Source organism: Cynara cardunculus, unplaced genomic scaffold (genome assembly GCF_001531365.2).
Source record: "Cynara cardunculus var. scolymus isolate 2C unplaced genomic scaffold, CcrdV1 Un_Scaffold_555, whole genome shotgun sequence".
Lineage (NCBI taxonomy): Eukaryota > Viridiplantae > Streptophyta > Magnoliopsida > Asterales > Asteraceae > Cynara > Cynara cardunculus.
Window position 1 is genome coordinate 36410 of NW_020200587.1, and position 13767 is coordinate 50176.

At 33.7% G+C, this 13767-nt stretch overlaps 2 protein-coding genes across 2 annotated transcripts in view; both read left to right on the top strand.

Annotated features, from left to right (window-relative positions):
- Positions 1-13767, top strand: part of LOC112501775 — a 56453-nt gene that overhangs the window by 29740 nt on the left and 12946 nt on the right. The window lies entirely within an intron of this gene.
- LOC112501774 lies at positions 3145-8938 on the top strand. Its single transcript, XM_025105490.1, has 6 exons — positions 3145-5657; positions 5780-6298; positions 6408-7058; positions 7231-7926; positions 8028-8747; positions 8831-8938. Exons 1-6 carry the CDS (start codon positions 3153-3155, stop codon positions 8843-8845), a joined length of 5106 nt encoding a protein of 1701 aa, XP_024961258.1. The 5' UTR covers positions 3145-3152; the 3' UTR covers positions 8846-8938.

Sequence of the window (13767 nt, forward strand, 5' to 3'; positions counted from 1 at the left end):
TACTAATTATATTTTAGATTTTTTTTATTTAAAATGAGATGTTTATCCTGTATTTGATTGTGTTTATCTGCAGTTAGTTACACGAATTCAGATATGGGACGACATCGGATAGAGATGAACGGGTTTAAGAGTTTTTAAGAGTTTTAAGAGTTTTAGCCAAATGTTTTATAAAATAGTATAGATAATTATAAAAATATAATATAAACATTGAGATTTGATATATAAATAAACATAAATAATTTATATTATATTTTGATTTATTTTAAAACTACATTATGTGTAGTACAATTAACACGTAAAAGCCATGTATACTTCGTATTTATTAACTCTGCCTACTAAGTGAAAATAGAGATGAATTTTTTTTTTGTGCATTTTGTAGGTCAACTCGCATCTATAAACTATAAAACAAAATGTGAATAATTAAATCAAGCAACAATTATAAATTATAAATTAATTAATAAAGAAATACTTGATTTAAAACAAAATTATATACCTAAAAATGCATTTTTAAGGGTAGAAATGGAAATAAAGTAGAGAAAGAAGAAAAATGAATAAAGAATTTAGGGAAAAGTCCAATAAAACCCTATGAACTTTAGTGTTTTGATTGATTAAGTCCTTGAACTATTTTTTGGAACAAATAAATCATTGGACTTTTGAAAACTTGTTAAATAAATCCTTAAACTTTCTTAAACCTGTTAAATAGGTCCTCATTCTTTAAAAATATAACTTGTAACCTGGGTAACAGGTAAACCAAACAAATTAAAAAAAAGGAAAAGTCTAAAAGAACCCAATGAACTTTAGTGTTTGGAATGATTAATTCTTTGAACAATTTTTTGGAACAAATAAATCATTGGACATTTTAAAACCTGTTAAATAACTCCTTGAACTTTCTAAAACTTGTTAGATACATCCTTATAACCTATAAAATTAGTTAATGTGGTAAAATAATGAAAAAATTCTGACAAAAAACTAATGAACTTTTATATTTTGAATGATTTAGTCCCTAAACATTTTTTAACCAAAAAAATACTTCAATTTATAAAATGAAACAAATACCATTCTCATTAGCCTTCTCAAAAAAATACTTCAATGCATATTTTTCTAACATAAATATATAAAGTAAAAATAATAATAAAATATAAATTTATAACTAATAAAAACAATATATATTTTTCTAATATAAATGCATATTTTCTTTTATGTATTTTAGTATTTATTTTATAATATTATAGCAACAATATAATTGAATATATAGATAAATAGAAAAAGAACAATAAAAAACAAAAAAAATTTAAAAAAAAGGACATACAGAGCCCATAAAAATATCAAAAAATCTTTTGATTCTTGCTCTTTTACAACAATACAAGTAGTTTTTTGGATTAAAATAATTTAATTAACCAATTTTCAAAAAGTTCAATCATTTAATCATTCAAAAAAAAAAATACGACTTATTCAATAAAAAATAATTCAAAGTTTTAATAGTTTAAAATGAAACAATTCCTTAGTATTCTGAACTTTTATGTGATAATCAGGTTATATTATTGGAAAACTTGATGATTGCTTTTGATATGTTGTGAAAGTCGAGGGATTATTTTTAAAAGTTGCTTTAAAATATCTCTTTGGCCACCGCCTTTTCTTGAAAAAAAGAATATATATATATATATATATATATATATATATATATATGGTATATTTCTTTTATAACCCTGTGTATTTGTACAACCTTTGTAACCCAATTAATTGAGATATTTATAGAAATGATTGGAGTTCATTTATTATGATTTGAATATTTATGGAATATGAATAGAGTTTATTAAATGATTAATATTTTATATTAGGAAACAATTAATTGATTAAAAATTGAATGGTTGAGATGAGGGTTGTATAGGGTGTAGGAATGACAAAAGGTGTAGAATTACATCCTTATATATATATATATATATATATATGAGTGATCAAATACAAAGCACCCAAATTGTACAAACCATGCAAACCATCCTCATTAATCGATTTCATTGTTTAATTTTATTAAATTTTTTCTTGAAATTGTTTAATCTTGTGGAATTGTTTCATATAACACTTTTTTTTATAAAGTTATTTCATATATGGTTATGAAATTGTTTCATATAATATTTAATGAAATTTTAATGAAATTGTTTCATGTATTTCTCTAAAATTATAATAATGAAGATGGTAATATCCATGATTAATCAACCTCTTATAATTACAAAAAATAAACAAAATGAAAAATTATGATTGGTTGAATGAGATTTGTATGGTTTATACAAGTAACGTGGTTTGCAATTACAAAAAAAATAGTTATAAGATAAAAATAGTTAACATCCTCCACAATAAATTTAGTTGATCAATCTCTCATAATTACAAAAAAAATGAACAAAATGAAAAATTATGATTGGTTGAATGGGATTTGCATGGTTAATTATGGATATTATCATCTTCATTGTTTTAATTTTAAAGAAATACATAAAATAGTTTCATTATAATTTTATTAAGTATTATATGAAACAATTTCATAACTATATATGAAACAACTTCATCAAAAAAAAGTATTATATGAAACAATTTCACAGGATTACAATTTCATTAAAAAAATTTATAAGATTAAACAACGAAATCGACGGATGAGGGTAGTTTACACAGTTTGTACAAATAAATGTGGTTTTCATTTGATCCCTCACTATAACTTAATATATATATATATATATATAATAGTAATAGTAATTAAATATAATATATTATTAAATAAATTTAATATTTTATAAATTTTAAAGATAACACAGTTATTAAACATTTAAAGCAAAAGAAAAAGCAAAAGAGAAAGCCACACGTCGAATTCCATTAACTTCCACAATTATAACCTCTCATCTTTCCTTACTCTTATTCTGCAGGATTGTTGACAGAGAAGATCACAAGCAACAGCACAACCATCCAGAATTTCTCAAATACGTAATTGCACAAAGTTCCATTTTTGCTTGCTTCTCTGTAGGAGCTTGCACAAGTAAGAATATCGAGCAATGGAGATTGTTACTGCCATTGTTGGTCCTTTGGTTGAGTCTCTCGTAGTCCCCGTTAAGAAACACCTCGGTTACTTGATTTCTTACGAAAGGTATGTGAGGGATATGGGTACAAAAATGAGAGAGTTGAAAGCTACAAGACTTGGTGTTGAAGACCACATAAACCATAACAAAAGCAATTCCCTTAAGGTTCCAATGGAGGTCAGTGGTTGGTTGGAAGAAGTAGGAAATATTGAAGAACAAGTACTGGAAACCATTCCTAGTGATGTCGGCAGTTGCTTCAATCTCAAGGATAGGCATAAGCTAGGAAGGAAAGCCTTTAAGATCACTCAGGATATCGACCGTCTCAAAGAAGAAAAGTCTAGGATTGATTGGACTGATCATCCAATTCCTCTTGCAAAAGTTGATTCCATGAAGCTTTCAACCTCTACACCATCAAGTTATCACAATGACTTCAAATCAAGAGAGCCGACGTTTATGGAAGCACTTAAAGCCCTCCAACCAGACAACAAAACCCACATGATAGCTTTATGTGGGATGGGGGGAGTCGGGAAGACCATAATGGTGCAAAAGCTAAAGAAAGTTGTAAGTGAAAAAAAGTTGTTTGATTTTATTATTGAGGTTGTTATAGGGGAAAAGATGGAGGTGCTTCTAATTCAGCAAGCTATAGCAGACTTCCTGAGTTTAGATCTAAAAGAAACCACTACACCAGCTAGAGCTATTAAGCTTCGTAAAAGTTTCGAGGCCCGCTCTGATGGTGGTAAAAAGAAGTTTCTAATACTACTAGATGATGTATGGCAGTTCGTTGATCTGAATGATATCGGGTTAAGTCCATTGCCAAATCAAGGTATCRATTTTAAGGTATTATTGACATCACGAGACCGAGGTGTTTGTACTACGATGGGAGTTGAACTTGATTCAATTCTCAATGTGAAAGTCATAGAGAACTCAGAAGCAYATAATTTCTTTCTCCAATTTGTAAAGGKTTCCGATGATGATGATCTCGATATTGAGCTCCGTGAGATAGGAGAAGATATTGCAAATAGATGTCACGGTCTGCCCATTGCCATCAAAACCATAGCCCGTACTCTTAAAGGTAAAAGCAAGCATGTGTGGGAAGATACATGTTCTAGAATAGAGAACAAAGATGTTGATGAAGCCGTGCATCAAGTCTTTGAGATAAGCTACAGAAATCTCCATGATGAAGAGACTAGATCAACTTTGTTGTTGTGTTGTTTGTTTCCCGAAGATTTTGATACCCCTGTGGAGGACTTAGTGAGGTACGGTTGGGGCTTGAAAATATTTAACAAAGTGGATACTATAAGAAAAGCAAGAAACAGGTTGAACACATGCATTGAGCGACTCATACATGCAAATTTGTTGATTCAAAGTGAGGAAGTTGGTTGTGTCAAGATGCACGATCTAGTGCGTGCTTTTGTTTTAGACATGTGTTCTGAAGGCGAACATGCTTCTGTTGTCGGTGATATGTCAAAGTGGCCTGCCAAACGAGTGAGCGAGTTTTGCAAAAGAATTTCAATAACATGCACAGGAATGTCTGAGTTTCCTAGAGATCGTAAATATCCAAACCTTTTGTTATTGAATCTTATGAATGGAGAGAAGTCGTTTCCTGAAGACTTTTATCAAGAAATGGAGAAACTTGAAGTAATAGCGTATGAAAGAATGACGTATCCATTGATTCCCATATCACAATACTCGAGAAATCTTCGAATGCTATGTATCCATGAATGCCCATTTATGTTTGATTGCTCTCCTGTTGGTGATCTTTTGAACTTGGAATTGCTTAGTTTTACCGCTTGCAAAATAGAAAAGTTACCATCCACACTTGGAAATTTGAAGGAGCTAAAGTTACTTAATTTGACAGGTTGTAGTAATCTTTGTATTGACGATGGTGTCTTGAAAAGTTTGGTCAAACTTGAAGAGCTTTATATGGAAGGGGTTAGACGACATGCCGATGGTGATGAATTAGTAGAGTGTTCAAAAAACCTTGATGCAATAGAAATTGAGTTTTTTGGTGACAATGCTTTGCCAAAGAATATGTCATTTGGGAAACTTGAAAGATTCAAGATCTCTTTGGGATGCTCTTTAAAAGACCATCATCACCAAATCAAACACTCATTCGAAAACACATTGTGTTTGGTGACCAACAAATGTGAACTTTTGGATTTTAGGGTGAATGATTTGTTTGGAAAAACAAAGGTGCTTCACTTACAAGTGGATGGTATAAATGATCTTGGAGATTGTTTAGGGGAATCCTTGCATCATTTTCGATGCCCATTTTTCAGTTTAAGAGTCCTTCAAATTTTTGAGTGTGAACATTTGAGATACCTCTTCACAGTCCATGTGGCAAATGGTCTGAAGCAGCTTGAGCACCTCAAAATTATCGAGTGCCCTGCTTTAGAAACACTTATAGATGATGAGAATTGTGATGTTGAGGTCACTAAATTTCCATCTCTAAAGTTTCTATATTTGAGTAATCTACCAACGCTAATGAGTTTGTGCAAGCTGGGTGGCAGCATAATTGAGTTCCCACAACTGGAACGACTGGTACTTGAGAACCTTCCAAATTTCACTAGCATTTATCAAGATTTTCTAAAGAAAGAGGTACATATGTTTTAGTTTACGTAAAAATTATAGTAATAAACTTCAATTTTCTAGTAGATTGAATTAGTAATAGAAGTCACAATATTACTTGATTTGAATGTAGTTATTTGATTATGATGCAGGTTATGAGTTCTAAGTTGAAGGATTTGACAATTATGGAGATGGAGAAGTTGACGGAGATATGGCCAAGTCAATATTTGAGTAGTAATGAGGTTAGTCAATTGAGAGAGATTCAAGTGAAAGAATGTGATAGTCTTGTGAACTTGTTTCCAAGCAATCCAATGTCGTTGTTGTATCATCTAGAAAAACTTGAAGTTTTCAATTGTGGTTCCATTGATGTGTTATTCAACATTGATATGGGATCATGTGTTGATGAAATTGAGCAAGGGAACAACAACTTGAGATCTATTACAGCAATTGGATTAAGGAAACTTAGAGAGGTTTGGAGGGTGAAAGGAGTAGTCAACTCTAGTCTCCCCATTCTTGGCTTTCAAAGTGTAGAATGCATAGAGATAATAAGATGCAAGAGGTTAAGACATGTATTCACACCTACTACCTCAAACTTTGACATGAGGGCACTTAAGAAGATTACTATAGATGACATTGATGGGTGGGGAGAAAATAAAAGCATCAATGAAGAGGTATGTTGTGTCATCCTAACTTTCAGTTTCGTTATAAAATTGTTGACGCAATTTAGTTTTTGTTAAATGAATTTGCTAATTACATTTGTTGTGGAATTAATATATGCAGATTAATGTTACAACCAATCAAGAGATATCAGAAGTGGATGATGATATTCATAATGTTGCATTCCCATCTTATCTCATGCATAATTTGCATCAACTTCATACGCTTAAGTTAGATTCTTTTGAAGGGGTGGAGGTAGTGTTTAAGATAGAGAGTTCAAGTTGTAGAAAGTTGGCAACAACTCAGAATAATCAACAACCGGAACTACTCCCGCACCTCAAGAATCTGAAATTAATCGGTCTGAAGAGGATGATCCATGTATGGAAGTACGATTGGAACCAATTCTTAGTTTCTCAACAAGAACCGAAATCTTCTTCATTCGTCAATATCACGAGCATAACCCTTAGTTCATGTGGCCGTGTAAAGTACTTATTCTCTCCTCTCATGGCCAAACTTCTATCCAACTTAATTAGCATCAGAATAAAGTCGTGTGATGCTATGGAAGAGGTTGTTTCTAACATAGACGATGAATATGAAGGAATGGCTACATCTATATCTTGCCACACAAATACCACTTTCTTCCCGCATTTAGACAATCTCAACCTTGGTTATTTACCATGTCTAAAGCGTATCAATGGTGTTGGTAACAAGTGCGGGGGAAAGAAACTCATGACTTGCATTGTTAGTGCTTCTTCTGTTTATGATAAATTCCAGGTATAATTTTGTTTTTTATCACTATCATGTGAAAATTTAACTATTTACTTCAAATTTTGTATTTATCTGTAAATGTGCTATCAGTTGTATATTTTATGATCTTCGTTAATATTCGCTGCTTGTATACGATATCTCAATTGATTGACTTAATTTTGTTTGTCATGTATTGTAGTGTTATCAAGTTGGTGGAGCATATTGGTCCTCTTGCCAATACGCAAAAAAAATTGATATACGGGAATGTGATGCCTTGTTAACTCTGATTCCATCCCAAGCGGTTGGACATATGCCAAAGCTTGAAGTGTTGAAGATAACATCGTGCGAATCAATGAGGGAGATATTTGAAACTGAAGGGGTCAACGAGGATGTTGGTGACAATGCTAATATTGGTGAAGGAAGTGGTGATACGGGTGCAATCCCAACACCGATAAATATGACTTCACTTGAATTGCCCAACCTAAAAACCTTGTATATTGTAGGATGCCACAGTTTGAAATATATATTCCCAACTTCTGTACTTGAGAGCCTTAAGAAACTCCAAAAGTTGAAGATAAGTTATTGCTCTGCAATACAAGTGATTGTGAAGCAAGAAGTCAATGGAGAGCACATAATAGGATTGGAAGATGTGGTCTTCCCTCGTCTTACGACCCTTAAACTAGTTGGTTTACCAAATCTCAAGGGGTTCTTCTTGGGGAAGAATGACTTCCAGTGGCCATTATTGGATAAGGTTGAGATCTACGGTTGTCCGCAAATGATGATTTTCACATCTGGTCGCTCGATGGCTTCGAAACTAGAATACATACATACAGGTGTAGGCAAACATAGTCTTGAATGTGGCCTCAACTTTGATTGGACCAATGCACCACATGAGGTAAAATATGTTGTTACCTGGTTCATTGAACTATAAAATTAATTAACATTATTTTAGTTTTTATCAGCGTGGCTAACTGATGTATGTCTTTTTCTTAATAGGGTCAACTCTATAGGTCAAGTTCCTGCTTGACTGCTGCAGATATAGTAGAGTTACTTCAATTCCCTTGGTCTTTTTCCAACTTAGTCGAAGTAGATGTAGGTGTTTTTGACGTGGCTTCAAGTAAAGCAATATTTCCAAGCAATGAGTTGTTTAACGTAGAAAATGTTGGAGATATTGAAGAAGCGGAAAAGGTATTTGAAGTAGTAGAAGGGACAAATGATGAAACACAATCTGCAGATGATGTGATACTAATTTCCAAGAAAAAACAAGTTATATGGAAGAGTAATTGGTGGATACCATCCAAACTTTCAAACCTCACAAGGGTATCACTTGTATATTGTCAAAAGCTGGAACATGTTTTCTCTCATGGCATGGCTGCTAGTTTAGTCCAACTGCAACACCTAAATATAGATTCATGCCTCAATTTGAAGGTAATTGTGGAGGCAGTGCGAGATTCCACTAACGAGGTGGTTTCCTTCCCTTGTCTAAAATTCTTACAACTTTCTCTTCTTTACGAATTGGAGGGATTTTGCTTGGGAAATGATCAGGCTTTTCAATGGCCATCATTAGATACTTTGATAATAAATAGATGTCCAAGAATGACAGTTTTCACCAAGGGACAGTCTACTACTCCAAAGCTAGAGGTAATAAGAACAAATTTTGGATGGTGTGAAGCAAAGGATGACATCAACTCCTTTATAAGGAAAAGAACACAAGAGGTAGGTTTGTGATATTCAGTTCCTTCTAATTTGTGAGATTAAGTTATGTTATTTTAGTATGAACATTCTTGTTTTAATTACAGGGATACGAATTCTAGAGAAATATTGATCGAGGTTGCAACTGCGCGCACTTTGGATTTGCAATCATATTGTTTTGTGGTATATACTTTTAAAACCATTTATCAGCATCTCAACATGTATTCTGTTTTAAAACCACCATGCAAAAACAACACTACTCAATTTAAACCAAGTGGCAGATGAGCAAGCTAATCGAATTAGGTTTGAATAGCTGCTAATTAATGTATATACTCGGAGTTTAGTAATCATTGTATTTATGTCCTCTTAACATAACTGATTAATTTGGTACCATGACTATTCATGTTCTTGCAACAGTATCAGGATTGTCGTGCGCTAGGAGCTATTGTGAGGTGTATATATATATATATATGTTTGTGTGTGTGTATATATATATATATCAGAGCAAGTCTAATAAAAAATGTGCTAAATAATTTCCGCATGTGTACATTGAGTTGGGTTAATTTTCCAAATAGCTCAAGTTTGATAGGGTTGAATCCCCCTTTTTATCTCATCTTCCAACCACCTCTCAACTAAGTATTTTTTTTTTCAATCCCAGAGAAACCTCAAGAAGCTGAGGAAAGAAAATCGATCGAAAGGCGGGAGAGAAAAGGAGCAATAGTTTGAAGTGGGGGCTCGTCAATTTCTTGTTGATTGGAGGTAAGTTCTGTCCCAGCCTTGAATTTATGTAATTAGTAACTGGTTTGTGAATTTTGGGTAGAATTGGAGTCGTTTTGGTGGCCCGAAAGACATCGGTTCGGTTGATAATAATGGCAGCAGCATAGGGTTCGCTTAAGTCACATGAGACCAGGCTGTTTTCGTGAGACCACATTTTTACACTTGAAACTTCACAGCAAAATCACTGTGAAGGTTTGTGAAGGTTTAAAAAAGTCGAACCTTCATAGTAAAAACACTGTGAAGGTTACCTTCACAGCATTTTGCTGTGAAGTTTCAAGTGTAAAAAGCTGGTCTCACGGGTCTCACGAAAACATGCTGGTCTCACGTGATCCAAGTCTATATATATATATATATATATATGTGGCAAGTAGAACATGTCCTAATCATGCTATTTGAGTTAGTACAAATATGTGTTTTCTCCAAAAGATCACGTTTAATTGTTCAGTAACATTTTAKTATGATTTTTACCTCTAAGTGTACATATGTTACTAGATGTGATCGGTTACGTACCGTTCGGTTTGAGCCTCTCAATTGTTACAGCTACTTGTTCATTCAACATGTTTTTTTACATTACTTATGTTGATCATTCATTCNTATGATTTTTACCTCTAAGTGTACATATGTTACTAGATGTGATCGGTTACGTACCGTTCGGTTTGAGCCTCTCAATTGTTACAGCTACTTGTTCATTCAACATGTTTTTTTACATTACTTATGTTGATCATTCATTCGATGTAGATACATTTTGCTCTTACTCTTAATTGAGACTATATGACATCACATTCGTTGTGACAAGTTAACTCCAGGTAAGTCAAGCTACTAACCACCTATGGGGATACCATAGGCACGTCATTGTGGCACCGGTGGCGTGAAACTAACTGTGGTAGCTTGACCAGTCCACGACGTCTCTTCTTTTGTGCTCTTGTGAGAGCTATTTGGTGTGATGAATATTAGTTTTAGGAGGCGTATGAATCAGCCATAGCATATGTGATTCGTTTCTGGGGTGGATGTCGGTGTAGTGTCCAAGTCCACATCTCACATTTAGTACGTGTGGATCTGCAGTCCAACGTACAGGCCTGTGTGGCCATATGTCTGACACTTGTATGTTGGTTGACATGCAAGTGTATGCGTTTTTCGAGCTCGATTTATATCCCTTCATATGCCTTCGTATGATTATGTTATTTGTTGATTATACCAAGATTTTGATACTTGTTTTGTTCGATATCTTGATATTAATTTTGGCATGTTTGTATTACCATTTTACTATAATTGTTTATCCATTCACTAGCATTTGGCTCAACCGTGTTCTTTTTTGTTGCTCACGGCAGGTAATCAAGGGGGCGGATAAGTCTTGTGATGGAGAGTAGACCAGGATCTCAATTTCAAAGGTTTCGAGAGGTTTAGTGTTATGTTATTCATTAATTGGATTTATTTCTTTGGCTATTAGACTAGCATTTCTTTTAAGGTTCTATTTGGATTTTCCTTGAGTTGTTGGAAGGTGCTTGAAGTGGTTTGTTTGGAGATGTTTATTTCTTTGTTTGGGATGTATTTAATTTCGTTACTGGAAGATTTTTTTTTTTTGTATTAAAGACTATATTTTGGAGGTTTTATATATCGGCTCTGTTACGTTTCGAAGCGATCTACATTCCTATGGAATGGGGGTGTTACAATTACAGTATATGAACTTTATATTTATAATCCATAGTATCTCTTGACCAGGTAGTTGTATCAATTGAGAAATTGAAACAGTAATCACCATACATAATTTCTGCATAGTTGGGAGCTATTTCAACCCTTTGATCTACTTCACTACTAACGAGCACCACTTTTTGGGGCAGAATTCTAATGCAGCACTACTATTTGCTAACAATATATGGTGTTGTTTCAATCATTTAGGGCAAGTTTTGGGACAAGTTTGTGGCTTTCTTTTTCAAGATTTCAACAACATATTATCTTTACATGTCCACTCTAGGTGCAGGTACCTCCATGCATCCATTGCCCCTCCCCTAGAAGAAAAATGAAGATTACCGGTAATCTCCACAAGATCATAAACCATCAGCGAAATGATGAAACCTCCTTGTATCACGAATGATGATCTTACGCTTTTCAACAAACGATACAAACTTTGCCATGTTGTGGCAATCACCACAGATCCTCAGGTTCTTTGTGATTATCAGAGGCTTGCTGTCATTACAGACCAAAAGACCGAATGCAATTGCCAGCTTTTCATTGTGTTTGCTCACCAAACTTTCTTTAACTTCTTCCTCTACATCATGTAGAACGAACTCCGGATTGGGAACATATACAGCCTTTTGTATTTTCTTGATAACTTCATCTAACTTAGCATATATACTCTCACTCTCACTCTCAGGGTGTGCTTGATCATTCACAAGAAAACGATGAATCATGTGTCCATGTTCAATGTAGCTGCAGCCGGCAGTTCTTACAACACCTTTCTCTTTCATTAAAGATCGAACTTTTGAAAAATCTTTCCAACGACCAACCTTTGCGTATATGCTTAATAGCATAATATAATTTCTAGGGTGCAAGGGGTTTAAAGCAATATGTCTTTCTATTACTTCCTCACCAAGCTCTACGTCGACGTGCGTTGACCAAAAAAGAAAGATTCAATCATGCCCACGCACAACTCAGAAATGTTATCGAATGTGCTATTATGAAAGCAAGATTCCCAATTTTGAAACAAGTGACCCCTTATCCTTTTCGAATATGAAGAAGCATTGCAATTGCTTGTTTCGCAATCCATAACTTTATAAGAAGATGCAATATGCAAAATCAATTAATCATGGACTACGACAATAACCTCATGCTCATCAATGAAGCGCAAGAACAAATTGACGGAGGCGAGGAAGAAGAGATAGATGCAACGCCTTGGGGTCCCGAAGACAATGAGTACATGGCTAATTTGCGTAATGAGATTGCAAATCAATTGGTGTTAAATGTTTCAAGTTAGATGTTGTACACAACATATTGGGTTTAAACTTGCGTTTCATGTGATGTTTTGTTATGTCAAAACTTGAATAAACAATTATTATGCTTGTTTAGATTGATATGATATTATGCATTGGCTTGGACCGTTAATTATTTTTTATTTTTCATCTAGAAATTTCTATCAGAACTTTTGTTAGACGTTAATTTTCATTAAACACAAGACTGGGGTAAAATGATAATTTTATGTCATTCAAACTGTTGATCTAGAGCACTTCCCAAACAACCAATTTCATATCTAGACTAATTCATTAAGTCCCTTAATCATTCTGACCACTTAATCATTCTACACTCAATCATTCAGTATTTGCTTATGGCTCTTGCAACATCCACCCTCTTAAATATGCTTAACTTGTGATTCTACATATTTATTATATGTTAAAACATGCTTTATGTGCTAATTGTGTAAAAAGAGAATTTGCTAAAATGCCTAGTGTACTAGTGAGCTATAAGTAGAAGCTATAGTTAGAATGAGATGTAGGAGGTAAGTTTGGTTCTAACATCTCACAAATGGCATAATTAGACGATGTGAGGGTTCAAAATACAAAGTGCATTGCCTAACTGGAAATCAGGTAGGTAATTAGAGTGCCTAAATGGGAAAAATCTACCCAAAACTTGAACGGATGAACTAAATGGTGATGTAAAGGTTGGAACACCTATGAATAAGTTAATATGAAGTGTTAGAAGTGGCGGAAGTCGAAAAAGTCGCGTAGATTGCATTTTATGCAAGTTTTACAAATTACGTTGCTTTTTCGGTAAACTACGTGCACAACACTCAAACGGGAGGTGTTAGATGGGATTTTAAGCTTTGGAACTAAGTTTTGGATCTATTAGGAGTTGCTGGAGGTGTCGTAAATTTTTTACGGGATTCCGGGCTCAAAATCAAAAACGACAAAATTGCAAAGGAAAGCATAACACCTGCAAATATGTAAAACTGCTTTTATTGGGAGGTTTTTTCTGAATTATTTTTATTGGAAGTTATAGATTATCTTGTTACGAACGTATAGGCAAAAACCTCATTAAAAACGGAGGTCCGAGCGAAAAGTTAATAATTATTTTGTATTACGTGGTCAATTTTTTATCTCGTTTTAGGAAAACAGTGCTTGGGCTGTGGCCATGGTTCAACACATTCCTTGTAAAATTTAGTACAAGATTTTTGGTCTGTTCGTTCAATACATCTCTTAGAGAACATATAATTTGTGTTGTATGTTGGTATCATTCTGCTACTTAAATGAATACTCTGGTTTGGTCAACCACTGGG